The sequence below is a fragment of the Oncorhynchus tshawytscha genome, linkage group LG10 (assembly GCF_018296145.1).
Source record: "Oncorhynchus tshawytscha isolate Ot180627B linkage group LG10, Otsh_v2.0, whole genome shotgun sequence".
NCBI classification, from domain to species: domain Eukaryota; kingdom Metazoa; phylum Chordata; class Actinopteri; order Salmoniformes; family Salmonidae; genus Oncorhynchus; species Oncorhynchus tshawytscha.
The window spans coordinates 48,091,462-48,112,947 of NC_056438.1; the positions used below are offsets into that span (position 1 = coordinate 48,091,462).

At 45.5% G+C, this 21,486-nt stretch overlaps 1 protein-coding gene and 1 long non-coding RNA gene across 5 annotated transcripts; both read left to right on the forward strand.

The window, feature by feature from the left end:
• Window positions 1–1,838: 1,838 nt before the first annotated feature.
• si:ch211-267e7.3 (ADAMTS-like protein 2) lies at window positions 1,839–15,788 on the forward strand. 4 transcript variants are annotated; one of them, XM_042328653.1, is made up of 18 exons: window positions 1,845–2,226; window positions 4,705–4,886; window positions 7,180–7,255; window positions 7,942–8,044; window positions 8,789–8,934; window positions 9,238–9,361; window positions 9,527–9,607; window positions 9,879–10,054; window positions 10,183–10,648; window positions 10,929–11,280; window positions 11,562–11,668; window positions 11,986–12,112; window positions 12,440–12,653; window positions 13,525–13,680; window positions 14,071–14,241; window positions 14,681–14,857; window positions 15,143–15,287; window positions 15,372–15,788. In XM_042328653.1, the coding sequence occupies exons 1-18, from the start codon at window positions 2,128–2,130 to the stop codon at window positions 15,491–15,493; spliced, it is 3,024 nt and encodes a 1,007-aa protein (XP_042184587.1). In that variant the 5' UTR covers window positions 1,845–2,127; the 3' UTR covers window positions 15,494–15,788. The 4 variants fall into 4 exon arrangements, with proteins under 4 accessions (XP_042184588.1, XP_042184587.1, XP_042184585.1 ...); XM_042328651.1 differs by having other exon boundaries at window positions 1,846–2,226; window positions 10,923–11,280; window positions 15,372–15,787; XM_042328652.1 differs by having other exon boundaries at window positions 1,847–2,226; window positions 10,923–11,280; window positions 11,565–11,668; window positions 15,372–15,787.
• A 2,017-nt stretch (window positions 15,789–17,805) lies between these two features.
• LOC121847630 lies at window positions 17,806–21,391 on the forward strand. The gene is made up of 3 exons (XR_006084467.1): window positions 17,806–17,903; window positions 18,281–18,409; window positions 21,181–21,391. It is a non-coding gene; the product is annotated as an uncharacterized LOC121847630 (long non-coding RNA).
• The last annotated feature ends 95 nt before the right edge of the window (window positions 21,392–21,486 follow it).

Here is a 21,486-nt window from a genome sequence, read left to right on the forward strand (position 1 = left end):
AACATATGTTTTTTTAATTAAAATATATTATAGCAGCAGCAAGCTTACCTCCGGTCCTCCTTCTCATCTTCGTGCTCTCCCTCTCAAACTGAACAGGACATCAGTCCCCTCCATGATGTTTAAAAAAAATAAAAAATTAACCTTTATTTTACTAGGCAAGTCAGTTAAGAACAAATACTTATTTACAATGACGGCCTACCCCGGCCAAACCTGGACGACGCTGGGCCAGTTGTGCACCGCCCTATGGGACTCCCAATCACGACCGGATGTGATACAGCCTGGATGTAGGCTACGTGTGTCCATGCTCATCATGAAACGAGAGAGACGAGAACCTCGGTGAATACCGGTAAACTTTGTATTTAGAAGTTATTTTCCTGTAACAATTGCTCGTTTCCCGTTTCACATTTGTGAAACCCAATTCCTTCTGTAGGCTACCCCATACCCTAGGCCTACTATAATGAAGGCTGGTTCAACAGCAATGCTTAGTTTTCTTTTTATCCTGATGATTTTATGACATCATTACATTTTATATTCATTTATTGTTGTTGTTGGAATAAAAAAACGAACAGATTGCTTGTTTTTCATCCATTTTATTCAAACCAAACTTAGAATAAGTCACACTGTCCTGGTTATATGGTGAAAACGTCCATGATGCGCATGCAATTCAGCTTCTGGAGAAGTGTAAATGCGTTCTGTATGATGGTTCCAATATGTATACAAAACATGATATTTAGGAGCACTCTAAAGGTGAGTGGACATTCTCCCTTTTTCTTTAAATCGGATCTTTGTTCAGCTACTGTGAAAAGTTTGGATGTGCTTAAAACCCTCCATAGTCTGCATTGTTGTAATACTCTATTAGATGCCCGCAAGGAGTAATTATTGTGCCTGTAAGTGTATTTAGACATAGGCTATTTACAACAAGTTGTTGATTTGAATTATTTGCTTCCTTTTTTAGGCCTTATCAATAATGAATTGTATCTTGCTGATTGACAACGTTTGGCATGTCCATGCTCATCCATAATGTAATTTACAGTAGGCCTAGCCCCTATATCAGCGCGAATCCTATGTATATATTTCAACATTGAAGCCATGCAATAACTAGAACATTGTGGGCTACAAACAGGTTCAAGTTAAGATATTTAGCAAAGATGGGATAGGTCTAGATTTTGTCATTTCATTTCTGTAAGCGGTTAAACAAACTATAATGCACTAACATTGGAATTGGAGTTGATTCAAATGCATATACATAAAAGACCGTAAATACACAATTTGAAGCAACCACATATTTAGCCCTGGAGAACGTTCTGATTGGCCAGTGAGGGACCAAGCCTGACACACCCACAATTGGTTAATTCATCAAAACCCAGCCCTTTTGTGCCACCAGCACCCCACCGATAATTGTTGATTGTGAAAATAGCAGAAATATTTGTCCCCCCCGAACCTATAGGGCTACCTACCGCCAGCGCGTAGATTTACCATTGCGTTAGATTTGTTAATCAATTACAAATTACATGACCCTCCCCTGGTCTACATTTTAAAATACTAAAACCTCTCCCTGACTGAAATTGAAAAATCATGACCCTCCCCCATTTTCCTCCGGGTAACAATTGTGTAAATTTCGGTCACTCCCTTATGCATAAGGGGACATGAGATGTGAGTTCAACTACCCTACTACCTCCCCATTCTGTTACATCATAACACCATAGGTCTTTCCCCTTTTTATACTATCAATAGTTGTTTCTCTACACCCTATAAATATAGGCAAATCGATGTGAAAATGTTCTCTCTTGTTTATGGTCCCAAAACTCTCTCTCTCTCTGGCTCTTTCACGCACGCACAGACACACATACACACACACAGGAGAACTATCCCACTACCCCTGGTGGAGGTAGTCACTATTGAAAGAGCCAGAAGTGGGTTTCAGATTTAGGGTACAAGGTTCTGCAAGTCTACAACGTCAATCAAAGCCGGCTTGACCAACCCCCTTTTCCCTTCGGGCCAGCAGGTTGTAAAGCCATTAAAGAAAGCATCAAGGATTTTCTTCCCAATAGACCTCTTAGTGCGAGCCTCCCTTTCAAGCTGTGGTTAAGGTTGGGGGGGCGAGGTCTCCTTGTTCCTAAATGAACCATGTACTGTTTTTGGAGCGCAAGATTCGGTATTATTCTTATTCACAGCGCTGTCTTCCTATTCGGAACTTTTGGGAGAGCATCCACCAGCAACATTAAGGTAAATCGCATACTTTTCATTCAAAAATGGTTTTAAAAAATAAATTCTTATCCATAAAGCAGTGCGCTTCAAACATCCTTGTTCTCAACGCAAATGTCTGCTCGTGTATGCCGGTATTTGTGTGAAAGCATTCAAATGGCAAGAGATTACGCTGTTTTCTGGAATAGCCTTCTAGCCCACGCTTGCCTGCAACAATTTCAATCCATTCGGTACTGTGGGCTATTAGTGAAGTCTAGGTTTTGCGCCTTCTTTTCCGCTATTCGTTTCATGCCGAACTCCTTTTCTAGAGTCTTTATGCTTTAAGATCAAAGCCCCAGCTGGAGCCTTTATTTCTGCCTGCCTGGCATTTCCCGAAGCTGTTGAAGTAGCTGCACATTATTAGAGAGCTTCGTGGTCCACTGGACTAAATCTAATGAGGCAGGGACGGAAGACGAGGAAGGATACGGTACTGGATTGTACTTCAATTCAAATTGAAGGGAGGTCATCTGGAGACATGGGATATTACAAGAGGATCCCATGGGCTAACAAAGTAGCCGCGGCTCGTTTACCACTAACCAACATCAGGGAACTATGTTAAAGTACAGTTTATGAAAAAAAAGTTACGGGAACATTTTACAGACACGCTTCAAACCGTCTACATACGTGAAAACAGCATTTTTCAACGATATGGTTTTCCATTTCCAAGGGTTCGTGTCCATTACTGATGCATGCGTAACAACTCAGGCTCTTGAATCATCCACATGGCATCCACCTGACCGGTGCCCGGTCGCGGCAGCAGCTGACCTGCTTAACTCCAGTAACATTGTAATACAACTGTCCCATGCACAATCTGTCCCCCCCCCCTCACACCGGACGCAGTTCGCCGCAGCCTCCAAAAGTATACTAATTTGTACTTCCCGGGAGGTCCATTGTTTGAGAGCCTGGAGCATTAAAACGTTAAAAAAAGTAAATAGTCTATTTAGATTCCTAGATATCCAGAGGGCATTCAGAAAAACATATGGGGCTTGCACATTCTTGTTTGGACAAGCATCTAGTCCCCCTAGTTGAGTTTACAGAACTATCAGAACTTTTTTTCCATTACCAGTTCTTGTATTCAAATTTGTGGTGATGTAAAATGAGCGTGTTGTGAAATCTATATGACTGTCATATAGACTATAGACCAGCAAAATATGCAAACACAAGTCTTCCCAAAATTATAAAACTAAAATTACAAGGCAAACTAAAAATACAAACAAAAAATGTCTGCAAATCATTCAAAATGTGCAGATGAATATAGGTTCTATAACCAGAGTTTCTACTCTTGAGAGCTATTGAGTGTGAAACATTAATCGTTGGGAAGAAATCCTAGGCCCTAGAACAGTGTGGCCAGCCATGGCAGTGTCTGTGTGCTGTTAATGCACTCTAATGGTCAGGTTTAGAGGGCTACGATTAACCTGAAGTCTAGACAACAGGAGTCAGCTTCAGTTACTCACAGACAGTCACTGGCCCTTTCATCTAGCACTCATTTTTAGCAGCCCTCAATCCTCCCTCTGTCTCCATTCCCCCTCCCTCCTTCCTTCTCTTCCTCCTCCTCCCTCCAGTCTCTCATCCACCTCTCTAACTCATCAAAAGCACAGTAATGCTCTTAAAAGTCTTGGCCTGTCTCTACCTCTGTAAAGAAAAGATATTCATAGCCAACCACCAGCTCTGTTTTGAATTTTAGGCTCTTTCTCTCTCCTCCCCCCTCTCGCTCCCTCCTAAATGGATTACAGGTTTTGGTTAGGTTTCTGCTTTCCTTTAAGTCACAGAAGTAAACTGTATTACCCCTGCATCTTTCACCACTTGGAATAAACTCTGAATGTCTATAGGTTTTAATGCAGACCCCAGGAGGTAGCGGCAGCCTTTTTGGACTCTGCTCCAGTCAGTGTATCCAAACACGTGTTAACAGGTTTGTCCGGTGGAAAGTGTACCAGAGCACCATAAGTGGTCGCAATGTGTTCACCGAATGGTTTCGGGAAACACACCCCAGTGTGTGCTTATTCATGCAGGGAGGACACACTTCAGGAACAGAGAGAAGCATAGCAAAGTCAATCATGTTACTGCGTTGCTTGCTGCCCTTACTCCTACACACAGACGGAACACTTACAATGGGAATCTTGTGCGAAGGCCACCTAAAGTGATTTTCGGTCTTTTCGTTTTCCGTACCCGCTCGGGGTTTAATGGAACAGTCCGGCCAGCTGCTGCTGCCAACTGCAGTCTGCACAGCAACCCTACTGTTAGAGCTACAGGGCTTTTCCCGACACATATAGGAAACAACACAACTGTCCCTTATGCCTTCCTTATGGGGAGAGAGAAGAAGAGACAAAACGGTTCTGGACAACCTAAACCACATCGAGACGGACATACACACGCAGCAAGCACCCGCGCGCGCACACGCGCACACACATGTGCATACTGTACATACAGTGTAATACACATGTAAAATACTCTCTCTGCCAGGACAGTAGTGACGGGAGGGAGGAGGTCCAGCGGCAGAGCCGGCACAGCCAGAGGTACCAGATCCGGGGACAGCAGCCCGACGAGGTGGCCCAGTGGTGGGGAGAGTGGAGCAGCTGGTCCACCTGCTCTAGGACCTGTGGAGGAGGGGTGCGCTCTCAGGAACGACACTGTCTGCAGCAGAGGTAAAGATACACCATCACTGACCTGACGAAGATCCACTCTTGGGTTGAAACGTTGCCTAACAAAAAGGTATGTGCCGGATCAATCGCGTGTGCGGGGCCGTACATTATCTCCACAACCAGTTTTTCCTGGTCAGAAAATAAAGGCAAAACTTGGGAACCTAACTAACCAGCACTTCTCTGAAGCTGCCACTGCCTGCTATGGTCTTTAGGCAGTAGAGAGCCAACCCAATGCTAGAATTAACTAGGCCAGTGGGACCAAGGAGTCAGGCTGCTAATCATTATGGCTACTCAAATTGGTTGAAAAAAAGTTTAGAAAAGTTAGCGTGCCAACTCATTAATGTTGTTTGTGGAATACTCTCCTGGAGGAAAATTAGACCCAACACTTACACTTGTTTTTGAGTTATAACACACTGTATGAGATTTCTGTAAGAGTGACAATATTTCCTACAACATGCTAGCTATGATGACAGCTACCAAAATGAACTCCAATTCAATTCTACCATACTCTAAAGGCTCATTCAGGAAGCCTGGAAATTGAGGTTCAACCATCACAGAGTCAACCAATCAAGACTTATAAAACGCTTCCTGTTTCCTGCTGTCACAAATTGTTATGACACTCTTTACACCATTACACTTATGACAGCCTAATGTAGGCATTACAACACACACTTACTTCCAAGTGTTCCGGAAATGTCTCCCAGCAGTGGTCTGACCAGGACTGACAGGCTGCAGTGCTGCTAACACACAAACACACACAGACACACACAGACACACACACACAGTTTGACCCTGAACTGAACCCACTTCTCATACTGGGGGGTGTCAGTCCTCATCAGCGGGTTTGACTCCAGAGTTCATTTAAACGGCTGGTAATTGGGGGCTCAATGACCTCCGGTCTGAAGTGTCTATGTTCAATCCTGCCTGACTGCCCCTGCTGTTGGTGTGTGTGTGACATAACATGTACTATAACATATAACATGTATATGTGTTTTGTTTGTGGAGTGATCAAGGAATAATGCTGATGGATTTGTTTGAGAACTGGGCTTGTTAAATGGAAGGTGGATTGGGGTTTTCATTAACTTGACAGTTATGTGGATTAACAGTTTCTAGGGAGACAAATACAAAACGTCATATTTCCTTATGGCTTAGATGTAAGTATAGGTTTTGACCCCACCAGTTTTCCTTTGAAAGAATAGGAGGTCGAGAAAGAGAGAGAGAAAGAGAGAGGGAACGAAATAAAGAGACAGAGAGCGAGAGCATGAAAAAGAGAGTTTCTAGGGAGACAAATACAAAACGTCATATTTCCTTATGGCTTAGATGTAAGTATAGGTTTTGACCCCACCAGTTTTCCTTTGAAAGAATAGGAGGTTGAGAAAGAGAGAGAGAAAGAGAGAGGGAACGAAATAAAGAGACAGAGAGCGAGAGCATGAAAAAGAGACGCCCCCCCCTGACAAATAACCTCCGGGGCACCCTCTTGCGGTCCGAGGAATGTCCTGTGGAATGAACATCAATCCCGCCGGTCAGCGGTTCCACATGACACGGGCCAGTCTGGCCGGAGTGACAGCCATATTTATAAAAGGGCTTTTAGTCAGGCGCTGGGCCATTTAGTGGGAGATTCCTCCCCAGATAAGCACCAGGGTTTGACTTTGAGCTGTTCCACCTGGCGCCCATTAACACTCCCCCTGTGTGGTGTGGGGGTTTGGGGAGGGTGAAGGGGGGTGGGGAGAGAGAGAGAAAGAGGGAGATGTGAGTAAAGAGAGAGAGAGAGAGAGAGAGAGGGTGGGGGGTGGGTGGGTGAATGAAGACAAAGAGAGAGACAGGGAGAGAGGGAAAGAGAACAAGGGAACGAAAGAGGGGAGATGGAAAGGGTGTGTTAGAGAGAGAGAGAGAGAGAAGAGGAGACCCACATCTGGAGGGGAGGAGTGGAAGGAGTGTTGGGGAAAGCTCTGAAAAAACCTGGGAACGTTCAACATCTGGAGTCTAGGTGGGGCTCAGACTGTGAGAGCTAGATGTGTCTATCTCATGTTAGAAAAGTAGGCTAAACATGAAGGGCTGACTCCTTAAAGAGATTACCACAGTGGAGATACTAGAGTAACTCACCTTTTTTCTTCCATGTACCTAATGTAATAACCTGAGCTTATCGTGAACCTTTGAGGCCACTTCCACTTTACAAATCTTAAGGAGTGCACTGTAAGACCCTTAATAACAAGGTTCAAACTAAGGTATCTTTATTGTAATATCACATTGTGTCTGCTCATGCCAGATAAGTATGTTTAAAACCCTTTCTCTCCAGACTCACTGCCACACAGAACATCAACAGCTCCTTCTGTGTCGGATCTCCGAAGCAGTATCAGCTATGTCCATTTCAGGTATGCTTTTACACCAAAACCATGAATTGAATTTTCTCCTCTCATTTTGGGAGTATCAACTGAGTCTCAACAACAGTTTTTGCTAGGCATCTATTAGCTTATGCACCATTGCCCGAACCAATTTCTAATGGATTACGTTTACATTGATTCAGCACCCTTTTGAAAGGGGCAATCTGCAGTTGCTACAAACGTTTTGGACTTATACATTAAGGATATATACTAATAGATTCCTGAAGAATATACAGGTAGCTTATAACTTCCAGATGAGCTAAGTTTAACTGTCGTAACCTATCGGAACCCAAAATATATGCTTGTTTTATTCCAATGTTTGGAAACATTATACATGTAAACAAACTCTCTATAAGCCTCCAAATATGCTCAAAACTGTCATTTTGATATCTTGGATGGTCAGTCCTTGCATCAATAGCTCAGTCTACTGTATGCATTTAAGATTGTTTACGTTTCTCCAGGCCCATCCCTCAGCTTTTTACCTAAACAGAGGCAGGGTGACCCATTGTAATTGTTTTCAACTGCGGACTGCCCTGTTAATGGGGAATATGACCCTTTAGACTGAAGATGTTTCAGTGTCACGGTCCAAAAAACATCCCTTGCCTACTCTACTTCCATTTGTTTCTGAGACTTGGTTTACTCTTGTCTCATCCTGCTGTTCTCGTCTTTCTCCCCAGCCCTGTGTCAGTACCAGTGTTAGCTTCAAGCAGCAGCAGTGCTCCCAGTTCAACGCCAAAGCCTTCGGCAGGAGACACTACGAGTGGGTGCCCCTCTATCCAGGTAAGCAATGAATTAGTCATAGGTGGTTTTCGTTCTCTAAAACGCTATTTGGCTCAGTCCCAATTATCTCTCCTTCCTATAGAAGTGTGTGGTTGTTCACCTTCACTGATTCGAAAAGGAAATGACTGGTATCAGAAATATGATGAAGATTCCCACTAGCCCATGCCTCCACCAATCCTATGCTTTTAGATTTGTGGGAAGTAATGAACATGTGCATACTTCAGGAGATAGAAGCTGTTACTGGGATGCACCTTCTATTTCTCCCCCTCTCACTCTCCTTCTATTTCTCCCCCTCTCGCTCCCTCAAGCTTTTGCCTAGTTGCATTCATTTGATGTTCATTTTTTTTCTCTCTCTCATGATTACTCCTTCATTTGTCTCTTTGTCTTTCATTCTTTTGTCTGCCTCGCTTGGCTGTTGCCTGCCAGAATCAGGAAACGAGTACCTTTCCATAGAACGTCTTGCATCATGCTTTAAGGCCCCAGTCCAAGGCTTATGTCATCTTTAAACTCAGACTATTATGTCTCGGTTTCTAGGTAAATGACATATAGACATGACAAATTAAAAACATTCTCATTCATGTCTAATCGCATTTGAGTGAATTTCTCAATCCTTTTCTAATCAAATCTCCGTTCTAGACGATAACCTCGGGGACTGGCTTTTGTAGCTAGCGTCAAAACAGCCTTAACGAACTTAAGAGTATCTGAACATTTCTTTAAGTTGTTCTCGGTCACTTCCTGTCCCAGATGACTACATCAGTATCTCCAACAAGCCGTGTGACCTACAGTGCACCAGCACCACAGGGGAGAGGCAGCTGCTGGTCCCGGCCCACGACGGAACCTACTGCCGGGACGGCATCTACCAGGGCGTCTGCATCGAGGGCCAGTGTCAGGTGCGCCACAGGGATCGCTATTAGGACCATACACTTTTTTTCCCTTGATCAACCGCTTGAGTCTCTTTTGGTTCAAAGCATCTGCCAAGCAATGTCAATCAATGCCCTTTGGACCTAGGTCTGTAATGAGTTGTTGCCAGGAGATTTTTTAAAACCTGATTAGACACTTGAGTCTCGTTTGGTTCAAAGCATCTGCCAAACAATATACCTAGTTTTTCCTGGTCAGGTCACAGAGTTAGGAAAAGGATCCCAAACTCATGAGGACTTTCTTTTCTTCTCTCCCCTGGCTGACCTGTACTACAGACGGTGGGTTGTGACGGGAAGCTTTACTCCAGTAAAACGGTAGATACGTGTGGTGTGTGTGGCGGGAATGGCAGCTCCTGCTACAGAGTGTCTGGATCTCACCGGAAAGGGAGCACACAGTTAGGTATATCTTAAGTAGTACCAAGAGGTTATACAGCATATCCTACCTTTTTAAGTGCCCTTCTAAACATCTATAAAATCAAAGAGCCCTAACCTCCATGTCACTGTGTGCCTGGAAATAAAGGCACAACTAAAGTGGGTGATCTTGTTTTTTCCCCCTTTGAATCAGGTTATGTGTTTATCACCAACATTCCTGTTGGTGCCACCGACATCCAGATCATTGAGAGACGGAAAACCGAAAATATACTGGGTAAGATTCAGATCATGTGGTATTGAATTTTATTGGGATACAGTAACTAGAAATTGTGAAACTTAACAAGCGGAACATGTTTTGGAGCAGAACAACCTTCATAGTTACTAGAATTAAGAAATATGAGCTGTTGTTGATTTCCGTGCGATTACCATAGGCCCTATCCAATCAAAACTTGTGTCTGGGTTCGTGGAATAAATCTAAAACAAAATTAATTTAGCGAGAAAGTTGTTACAGCTGTTGTCCATAAGATCATATTGCTTTCCTCCAGCCCTATCCGATGAAGCAGGACACTTCTTTTTCAATGGGAACACAATTATCGACAATCCCCGTAACTTCCGTGTTGCTGGCACAGTCTTCAAGTACAGGAGACCCGCTAACCTCTTATCAGATGGATTTGAGTACATCATCGCCCAAGGACCCACTGACCAGGGGCTAAACGTCATGGTAGGTATTTAGGTATGTACTGTCTGTAGGTAACTAGGGCATGTTTTCCAGTGATTCCTCAAATAGACAATTGACATGTTGGCTTTATTGTAGTGTGATTGAAAGGCCTCTTACCCTTTTTATACAAGTACTACAACCTGAACGGAAAGATGCCCCACATCACATACGAGTACACCGTACCTCGCACCCCAGAAGCCCGCACAACAACCCCAGTAGCCTCGCCTCCAGAGGAGGTCCAGATACGAGCACTGTCCGTTGTCGAACCAGCGGTCCCAGAACCATGGCCCCCGGTGGCCCAAGAAACAATGGCCAACGTCACTGCCACTGAACTCTCCTTCAATGACAATGAGATTGAGGCCAGCGAGGACTATGGGAAGCTGGGAAACCACAGTGGTGTTCGGGTCCCGGACAACCCCCCGGAGGTTGACCATGACCTGGATCATGACCATGAAGGTCTTGTGTGGGAACTACAGGCTCCTCTCAACCTCAGTCAACCACCAGCCATGCTGGTGTTCAGACCGGCCAGTGAGATCCACCACAACAACCTGGAGAATAAGCTAGGAGACCAGGGACACCCTGCACCTGCTAACTACAGTGAGTCTTGAGTATGAAGTTGATATCTGGGCTGTGTATCCACTTGACTATTTTACAGAGAGTTTTGACTTTCAAATGTACTTGCATTGTCGTATCTGTAACGAACAAGGACATTGGCCGGTAGTCTGTCACTTTTAGTTGGGAAGTTTCTTCGAAGTACATTATTGCGGGATATCAGCAAACAGTTTTGATGCCCTTTTGTGATGGGAATGTTCTGTAGATTTTTTTAATGAGATTTGAAATCATTTCTATGTATTTTACAATATTTTACAAGGGACAGACTCAAACTTGATCGATGGTGACTCTCCTGGTCCCAACGGCACCCACCGACCATCCAAGCCCCTCCACAGGGGCCTGTTCCTGGACCTGGTCTCTGAGCCAGGAGGCCTCAGACAACCCTGCCAGGATGGCTCCAACCTCTGCCCTCTCCTGGAACTCAACACCAGCTCCTCCCTGGACAACAGCCTGGCCCAGCTGGAGATCTACCCAGGCAGCCTCAAACTCCACGAGGCCACAGCTGAGGACAACGCCCCCTATGGACTCCTTTTCGAACCAGAGCCCAACGGGACAGAGAGTTCCAACCTCGTCAACCTCCACCAGGTAGAGCCGGTACAGGCCCCCGACACAGAGAGGTGAGCTGCCTTAGTGGAGGGGTGGGGGGGGGTGAGGAGGGTCTGCCACATTATATGCACTTTAGTTTGATGTTATTTGTTGGCCCTTTGCCTTTGTCATATTTAATAACCATGACATGCTTTCCCCCAGATGGTACCTACCTTTATATTAAGTAGATACATTGCTAGGTTCAATTTGGTTCGATTCAGACATTCAATCACCTTTCTCCCTCTCCCTCGATCTCTTCCTCCCGTTCTCCGGGTTTTGTCCTTCTTCCTCCCTCTCTCCCAATGCGTTCCAGCAGCAATGAGTTTGAGGTGGGATTGCTTGACCGTGACATCAGCCTTGCTGACATGTACAGATGGAAGGTATCTGCGTATGCACCCTGCAGTTCAACATGTACCACAGGTGCAGCTACCAGCCACACCACACACACACAGTGTACACAGACACACACACACACACACATACACCCCCCCCACATTGTACACACACTGTATACACATATTCTCACACATGTTACACAAACATAGACACGCAGAGGTACTGGCAAATCACTTAGTGTCTCTTCTCTCCACGTTGATCATACCTCTCACTAAATATATTAACCAACTTAACGTAAAGGATACATGTTCACTGGGATGTTTTGTTTAACCCTGACTGTTCAACAGCGGTGTGAGTTTCGGTATTATATTGGTCATGGTAGTCTACGTTTCCTTGCCCAGGTATCAGTACGTCCTACGCCCTGTGTGTCCGGTATGACGGCTCTGAGGTGGACGAGACTTACTGTGACGCTGTGACCAGACCTGAACCCACACACGAGTTCTGCACCGGGAAGGAGTGTCCACCAAGGTTAGATATCCCATATGATCAGTTCCACTGCCACATCAGGTTGAGGTCCTCGTGGACCAGTAAATAGCATTCTGCATTGTCTTCCGTTGGCTAGGACCTGATGGTTTCAGAATAATGACTGGGTTTTGCAGCTCCTTTGAATCAATGTGCCTGTTGGCATTCAGTCTGCCATTCCCTTCACACAAATAAGAAACTTTTCTCCAGTACAATTGCGACCGACTGGAGTTCGAACCTGGTTGCCCTGCATGCCATAAGATTGCGTTAGCCGGCGGAGCTAAAGCCTTATACTAACCGTTTGTACTTGGGCTGACTGGGTCTTCACCCTAGGTGGGAGACCAGTCGGTGGAGTGAGTGTTCGAGGACGTGCGGCGAGGGTTACCAGTTCCGTACGGTGCGCTGCTGGAAGATGATGGCGCCAGGCTTCGACAGCTCCGTGTATGACGAGCTGTGTGTGGCTGCAGAGCTGCAGAAACCAATGGCACGCAAGGCCTGCAAGAGCAAAGGCTGTGGCCCACAATGGGAAGTCTCTGACTGGTCTGAGGTGTGTGTGTGTGTTTTTTAATTTTTTATTGTGCATTCGACAAGGAATCTTTAAGATAGAAATAGATCTTCAAATATGTGTTCTGGGTAACAGTAGGAACTATATGAAGTTGTATAATGCTATCATACTTCATCGCTGGATCACGGGCGGCAGGTAGCCTAGTGGTTAGAGGGGCGGCGGGTAGCCTAGTGGTTAGAGGGGCGGCGGGTAGCCTAGTGGTTAGAGGGGCGGCGGGTAGGCTAGTGGTTAGAGGGGCGGCGGGTAGCCTAGTGGTTAGAGGGGCGGCGGGTAGCCTAGTGGTTAGAGGGGCGGCGGGTAGCCTAGTGGTTAGAGGGGCGGCGGGTAGCCTAGTGGTTAGAGGGGCGGCGGGTAGCCTAGTGGTTAGAGGGGCGGCGGGTAGCCTAGTGGTTAGAGGGGCGGCGGGTAGCCTAGTGGTTAGAGGGGCGGCGGGTAGCCTAGTGGTTAGAGGGGCGGCGGGTAGCCTAGTGGTTAGAGGGGCGGCGGGTAGCCTAGTGGTTAGAGGGGCGGCGGGTAGCCTAGTGGTTAGAGGGGCGGCGGGTAGCCTAGTGGTTAGAGGGGCGGCGGGTAGCCTAGTGGTTAGAGGGGCGCCGGGTAGCCTTGTGGTTAGAGCGTTGGGCCAGTAACCGAAAGGTTGCAAGATCGAATCCCCGAGCTGACGAGGTAAAAATCTGTCGTTCTGCCCCTGAACAAGGCAGTTAACCCACTGTTCCTAGGCTGTCATTGTAAGTAAGAATTTGTTTTTAACCGACTTGCCCTAGTTAAATAAAAATCACTCCAGAGTGAAGGATCATAATAGTGAGTGTTCTCTGAGCATTGATGGAGGGCGGTGTGGTCGTTTCTTCTTTTCCAGTGTTCCGCTCGTTGTGGGGGACGTGGTTTGAGGAGTCGGGAGGTGCGCTGCTCCATGGAGACGCGCCTGTGTAACGAATCCTCGCGGCCACTCAGTGAGAAGGAGTGCGAGGGACCGCCCTGTGACCGCAGGTGGACCGTTTCGGACTGGGGCCCTGTGAGTTAACCACCCTCAGCTGCACGAAGGTCTTAGCCTAGGCACAGCTAACACCCAGGGGTTTCCCCCCAGGGGTATTCACGTGGTCAGGAAGAAACTCCTTTACCTGTACAGGTTCATCAACTACTCTCAGATCGTCATGTTCTTGCGCCTTGGCAGCAACGATATGGGCCGATAAAGAATCTTGATATTGTACTTTGATGATATATCATTGATAGGAAATCAACACAGCTCCTCTTGATCTTGAATACGCTCTCCCTCCTTGTCCCTTTGTTTCCCTCCCTCTATTTCCCTGTCATCACGTATTGTCTCTCTCATACGTTTTCTTACTCTTCCTTACTGTCCCTCCCTCCCTCACACTCCCCCCCGGCTGTCTGTGTACTCTCTAAGTGTTCAGGGGCCTGTGGCGAGGGCAGGATGACGCGCTACGTGGCGTGCAAGAACAGCAACGGCAACGTGATCTCTGACGGCCAGTGCGACCTGGACCTCAAGCCCCTGGCCGTGTACCCCTGTGGGGACAAGAACTGCCCCGCGCACTGGGTAGAGCAGGAGTGGGAACAGGCGAGTGTGTGCTGTAGCTTTATGGGGAAGGAAGACTTGCCTAGCAGGGCGGTCACAACAGCCTCCCAGTGCAAGTCAGATCTTTCATTTGAGAGTTCACCGCGAGTTCAGCTTCAGCCGCTTCTATTTCCATTCCGTTTCATTCAATACGCTTGACAAACATTGTCGTAGCCGCGTTAAACAAACATTGTCATGGGAATAACGCAACAAACAAGTCCAGGCCTTACAAGCAAGGACAAAACTTAATTAAAAAAAAAAAAGATGTGAAAAAAATGCATGCGGGACTACAGAGGACTGGTTTTGGGCGTAACAGTCTCCCTTTCTTACCTGCATGTACCACTGTCTGAAATGCGTGATCCACAAAGGAACTACATGTAAAGATGACAGAGAAGCTGTGGCTGTGACAATCTTCCTCTCCTCTCTCCCTCTGTACCACCAGTGTAACACCACCTGTGGGCGGGGGGTGAAAACGCGGCAGGTGGTGTGTTCCGGCCTGGAGGACGGCGTGTTCAAGGAGTTCCACGGGCAGACGTGTGACTCCGCCCTCAAACCCGAGGAGAGCTCCGCCTGCTTCGAGAGGCCCTGCTCCAAGTGGTTCACCACTTCCTGGTCTCAGGTACATGTCATTAGAGCAATCCAACCACTGTCACTGTTACTCACTTACTTTAGGACCATCAATGACTCCTCTCCATTGCACTCTGTCTAGGGCAGTCTCCTCTAGCTCATTCCACTGTTATTTAGACAATTCTATCAGTATAGTTTAGTAGTAGATGTGAAAGAATCACTGCAGGGTTTGTGTGATTCTCTCACTCTCTCCCTTCTCAAGCACAACACAAAATGTGGATGCTTTTTGTTCCTGTGTGTGAGTAATGTCATTGCCTTTCTTCTCCTCCCATCACAGTGCAGTAAGACATGTGGCAGCGGGGTGCACGTTCGGGAGGTGAAGTGCTACCAGGGGGAGGAGCTAGGCCACAGCTGTGATTCTGCCCTCAAACCTGAGGCCGGGCAGACGTGTGAGGTGCAGGCCTGTCCCACAGAGGCCCCAGGTAGGAAGAACGCTGCTTGTCTGCCTAACTGTCTGTCTGTCAAAATGGCCACTGTAATATTGTCCCCCCTCTTCTCCCCCCCAGTTGAAGAGGTGTGTCAGGACAAGGCTACGGCCAACTGTGCCCTGGTGCTGAAGGTGAAGCTGTGTACACACTGGTACTACAGGAAGGCCTGCTGCCAGTCCTGTAAGGGCAAGGCCCCGTAAGGGCCAGGGGCCCGCACTCACAATGGCCCCCCACAGAATGTGAAGACAGTCCCCATACAGGACACCTTGCACTGTGCCCTGGACTCTTTTCCTTTAGATTGTAGACTTGTCCTATAGCCTGGTTCCAGAAGTTATATGGCTTGTAGCCAACTTGGACTTGTTTTCATGCCAAAGCTACGGGTAACTGCCAAAATAATGGAAACGCCAACATAAAGTGTCTTAATAGGGCGTTGGGCCACCACGAGCTGCCAGAACAGCTTCAATGCACCTTAGCATAGATTCTACAAGTGTCTGGAACTCTATTAGAGGGATGTGACACCATTCTTCCATGAGAAATTCCATAATTTGGTGTTTTGTTGATGGTGGTGGAAAACGCTGTCTCAGGCGGCGCTCAAGAATCTCCCATAAGTGTTCAAATGGGTTGAGATCTGGTGACTGAGACGGCCATGGTGTATGTTTTACATCGTTTTCATGCTCATCAAACCATTCAGTGACCACTTGTGCCCTGCGGATGGGGGCATTGTCATCCACTCCCATCTGGGTAGAAATTATTCACCATAGGTTGAAGGTTATCACCATAGGTTGGCGTTTACCTTGCCCTCTAAGGGGTTGAGTGGACATAAACCATGCCAGGAAAATGTACCCCACACCACAACGGAGCCGCCAGAACCCTCATTTACTCAAGTGTTTCCGTTATTTTGGCAGTTACCTGTACACGTTTGGAATGATAAGAAACTAACGTTGCAGAGAGCGGTTCCCTAAAGCACATACAGATGAGACCAGGCTAGAATTGTCCCCCAATCTCTCCTTCCTCCCTAACCACCTCCAGAACCTCATGCCTATCTTCTCCCCTAACCCAAGACCTTCCACCCCCTCCACCTCTCTACCCCATTTTGCCCCAAGCCCAAAACCCTGGGAGCCAGACCAACTCCCACCAAAGGTGCTATAATACCCTGGGCGTCGGGCGCAAACCGCTCAGTAACACTACAACCCCCCCAAAGGCAGCTCCTGTTACGTGACTGTATATCGAGCTGGATCCACAGCTCCACGGTCAGGAGAGACCAAACGGTCCGACCGTCCAACTGTGGCTCGACCACTCAGTGCACGGTCTCTCCACCTCTTCTGCTGTAATTGTTCTAAATGTGTACTGTATGTCTCCAGCTGTTTTAGGAAGATCGAAAATAAAAGCCAAGCTGTTTTGGAAGTTCCACGGTTGTTTGTTTTTTGAGTTTACACCGCTTTACCAGGCTACTATAGTACATTCCCTTGGATTTTTCCACAACACTGATAGAGCATAGTAAGAGAACATAATGGTTAGAGGTAATACAATAAACGTTGGTGGCCACAGAAGAACTACGCTACGGTATCTGGAAAGACGTTCATGAAATAATGGCTTCAGATGATTGCATCGTTCAGGCTTTCAAGCACAGACTGGAATGTTAAGGCTTTTACAACTTAGACAACCATGTCCTTTTTTTCTTGACGGTTGAGTTGGAGATGACGGGAAACATAAAAAAAATAAAACAAGGGTGACCACTCGCTTTGGCAAATAGACGGGATTAGTGTTTCATGATGTCATGCGTAATCTGAGCGCATTTCAACCCCATTTTGACGTTGTTAGCAAGTGGGGGGCAAGAGTTTAGCAATGGCCTGTTTTTGTCCATTCAGTGTGAAGTTAACCCCTTCACTTCCTTTTTCTTTATGCCGCCACCTGAATTTCATCATTTGACTTGAAAAGAGGTAAGAGGTAATACTCGGATGGCTAAAGTCTCACCTCTCGCTCTTTTACTACCATCGTCATTGAAACTCACTCAACAATTTCGGTATAGCACTTGGATACAGCACCCGCTGTATGACTGGGTTTCTGTCTGTTCTTTTTCTGTTCAATTAGTCTGTATTTAAATTGTCTGGAATTATCTTGGCAGGTTACTGAGAGTGAATTTGGCTATAGGCAAAACCCCCGAAGAAGATTGACATAATGATAAAGTAGGGCCACTTACAGAACAGTTCTTTCTGAATTGCGTCTTATCGTATGTCAGCGGTATGTCATTTGCAATAGTCTTGTTTCACATTTCGTAATGGTTTGGTGACACCTTATTTGCTTTATGTATGGTAAATCAACAATTTTCACTGTATCCTGTACATGAAAAATACTGCCAATTGTCTGTTGTATTTCCGTGATACAGTCTCCTTTTGATAGCTGTTTTTTTTCCAGATGCATCCACACGTTCTACCCATTATCTTGACATCTGCCTTCATGGAGGGAGTCCTGTCATTCCCCAAATGGCTCTGTGGTCCCCCCCCTCCCCTGTACAGTTTTAGCCAGCAGCGCCTCCTACAGCCCAAGGGCCTGGTCAGAGGGGATGGAAAATTGGGTTATTATTTTACCGTCAATGGACGGAGGAGAAAGGTGACTCTAGTCCTCATAACGCTTGGGTTATCATATGCAGCCTATCATCAGTTTGGAAAATATAGTTCATCCTCGGAGAAAGTGGAGCTAAACCACGTCGTAAGCTAGTGTATGGCCGTGTGCAGTTGATAGTTACATAGCAATTACTATTGTGTTAATGGTCATGGAAGATTTGTCTTAGAATAAGTACATCATGTTGATAGCTTGTTCATCTTGGTTGAAAGGGTCGATTTCAATTTGCATGCTTTGTCTTTTCTTAGCCTCTCACTCGTACTCTCGCCATTCTCTATGGTCAAAGACCAAGTGTTTAGGATTGGGCGTCACTGCCGTTTGAGACTGCCCAGTTCACAGCTCCACTCCTCACCTTTTCCCCACAGTTACTATGGAGACTGTTGGGAATTCCTTAGAATTCCAGGGTTTCCTGTTTACAGGCCTGGGAGATGGGAGGACTATAGTCACATTGGGGCGCAACAACATCAACCAGTGGAGGCTCCTCAGAGGGGACGGTGAGGACCATCCTACTCAGTGAATTCCATACAAGTAAAAATAGTGAAAAATGAACAAAGTTATCCTTTTTAGATAAAACTATAATGAATTTATTCATGTCACCAAATAACTGATTAAAACAGCACCCTCTAGGGTAGCATCCAGTGGCGGTCAGTGCCGTTTAAGATGAGGGAGGACGATTTATTTTTAACGAGCATGGCCTTATTTCTACTACAGCATATTGGATGACTGTCATTAATTTTCCATTCACCCAGTTCAATATAATAGCGATAGATTTAGACTACTACACGATACAACATTTTTCCTATACCCATCATGAGGTTGCTACAACCTAGCCTATGAATACAAGTTTATAACGTAGGTGCACACAGGTTGAGAGACAAATTTGAGGTGACACATGGACAGACAGTGACACTCAATGCCCGCCTTGCACACTCTTGCCTGCAACTAGCTGATATAAGGTGTAATCATTAGTCCAATTGTTGTAAACTAGAGTTTCTATTGGACAAATTCAGGTATGTTTATCCCGGTTTTGTTCCTTTTGCTTCCGTTTAAGAAACGTTTTTCAACAAGATCGGCAGAATGAATACACCCCTGATCACACGTAAACACAGTTCAATTTCATAGAAGCCACGTTGTATTCCTTCTCGCATCCATGCGCTCTCCTCCTCTCACCTCTTCCCTTCACTTATGAAGGAACCCTGTAGTCCTTCCAATAGGACAGTGACATTAAGCACACAGCCAAGACAACGCAGGCCATCACTAGCCTGCTACCAACTCAACCCTGCCCTATATACAGTGCATTCAAAGTATTCAGACCCCTTAACTTTTTCCACATTTTGTAACTCTACAGCCTTATTCTAAAATTGATTAAATTGTTTTCCCCCCTCATCAATCTACACACAATACCCCATAATTACAAATCAAAAACTGTTTTTTAGAAATGTTTGCAAACGTATAAAATTAAAAAAAACAGAAATATCACATTTACATAAGTATTCAGACCCTTTACTCAGTACTTTGTTGAAGCACGTTTGGCTGCAATTACAGCCTCGAGTCTTCTTGGGTATGACGCTACAAGCTTGGTACACCTGTATTTGGGGAGTTTCTCACATTCTTCTCTGCAGATCCTCTCAAACTCTGTCAGGTTGCACAGCTACTTTCCCGTCTCTTCAGAGATGTTCGATCAGGTTCAAGTCCGGGCTCTGGCTGGGCCACTCAAGGACATTCAGAGACTTGTCCCGAAGCCATTCCTGCGTTGTCTTGGCTGTGTGCTTAATGTCACTGTCCTATTGGAAGGAGAACCTTTGCCCCAGTCTGAGGTCCTGAGAGCTCTGGAGCAGGTTTTCATCAAGGATCTCTCTGTACTTTGCTCCGTTCATCTTTCCCTCGATCCTGGCTAGTCTCCCAGTCCCTGCTGCTGAAAAACATCCCCACATAATGATGCTGCCACCACCATGCTTCACCGTAGGATGGTGCCTCCAGACGCGACGCTTGGCATTCAGGCCAAAGAGTTCAATCTTGGTTTCATAAGACAACAGAATCTTGTTTCTCATGGTCTGAGAGTCATTAGGTGCCTTTTGGCAAACTCCAAGCATGCTGTCATGTGCCTTTTACTGAGGAGTGGCTTCCGTCTGGTCACTCTAGTATAAAGGCCTGACTGGTGGATTGCTGCAGAGATGGTTCTGGAAGGTTCTCCCATCTCCACAGAGAAGCTCTTGGGGACCTTTAAAGCTGTAGAAATATTTTGGTATCCTTCCCCAGATCTGTGCCACGACACAATCCTGTCTCGGAGCTCTACGGACAATTCCTTTGACCTCATTGCTTGGTTTTTGCTGTCATGCACTGTCAACTGTGTGACCTTAAATAAATAGTTGTGTGCTTTTCCAAATCATGTCCAATCAATTGAATTTACCAGAGGTGGACTCCAAGTTGTAGAAACATCAAGGATTATCAATGGAAACACGATGCACCTGAGCTCAATTTAGAGTCTCCTATCAAAGGGTCTGAATACTTATGTAAATAAGGTATTTCTGTTTTAAAAAATATATACATTTACAAACATTTCTAAAAACATGTTTTCATTTTGTCATTATGGGATATTGTGTGTAGATTGTTTAGGATATTTTTTTAAAAATCCATTTTAAAATAAGGCTGTAATGTAACAAAATATGGAAACCGGGAAGTGGTCCAAATACTTTCCAAATGCACTGTAGTTGTACATTTATGCCGAAAACATGACAAAGAAATACATTTATCTTGCAGTATTACTTACCAGCCTCGTTGCAAACATAATGGATGATTTGAAGTGGATTTTTTTAAACGACTTTGTCAAACAGGCCAGTAATTAGTGAATGCAATGTTGTTGATCCTCTGTATTTTCAAATATTGTGGTGGCAGCATAATTGTATGGGTATGCTTGTCACTGGGAGCGACTGGGAAGTTTGTCAGGATCAAAATAAATATGAAAAGAGCAAAGCCCAGCTAAAAAGTTAGATTAAACCCTGCCTCAGTCTTCTGAATACCTAACCCTGGGATACAGTTTTATTTTCAGCAGTACAATTACACACGTTTTAATGCCAAAGACACACTATAATGGCAATAGGTGTTAATTGATCCTGAATGGTCCAGTGTCAGTCCTTAAGAGATATTCAACAACCCCCCAAAATGACTTCACTTTGAAAATGTGCAGTGTGAAAATGTGCAGTGTGAAAATGTGGAGTGCGTTGTGTAGATATGTCATTTTTAGTGTTTCTTTTTCTCTTTTCAGGTGCTCTCTGCCTGTGTCTTGTCAGTGTTCGGGATCCCCATGATATCCCTCTGTCTTCAATTGATCCTAAAGAACAGGACTAGAGACAGTTATTATACTGTAAAAAAACGTTCTTCATGACATAGGTTTATAAATAATTGTAGATATTGTCAAATCTACTGTGGTCTTTGACCAGGTTTCTCTTGAAAATTGTATTTAAAAAAAAACTAGATTAAATTTCAATAAATAAAGGTTTTACTGTATGCTGTGTCTAACACAACCCAGAGAGCTAACTGGGAGCTAGTGTACAGGCTACTCAGTCAGTCA

Bases quoted from the DNA above. Each gene is read 5' to 3' on its own strand.
- si:ch211-267e7.3 (XM_042328651.1), top strand. From the start codon at position 2,128: ATGTACTGTTTTTGGAGCGCAAGATTCGGTATTATTCTTATTCACAGC. The intron at 9,362-9,526 runs GTATATCTTAAG...CCTTTGAATCAG, and splicing joins GAAAGGGAGCACACAGTTAG to GTTATGTGTTTATCACCAAC. The intron at 9,608-9,878 runs GTAAGATTCAGA...GCTTTCCTCCAG, and splicing joins GAAAACCGAAAATATACTGG to CCCTATCCGATGAAGCAGGA.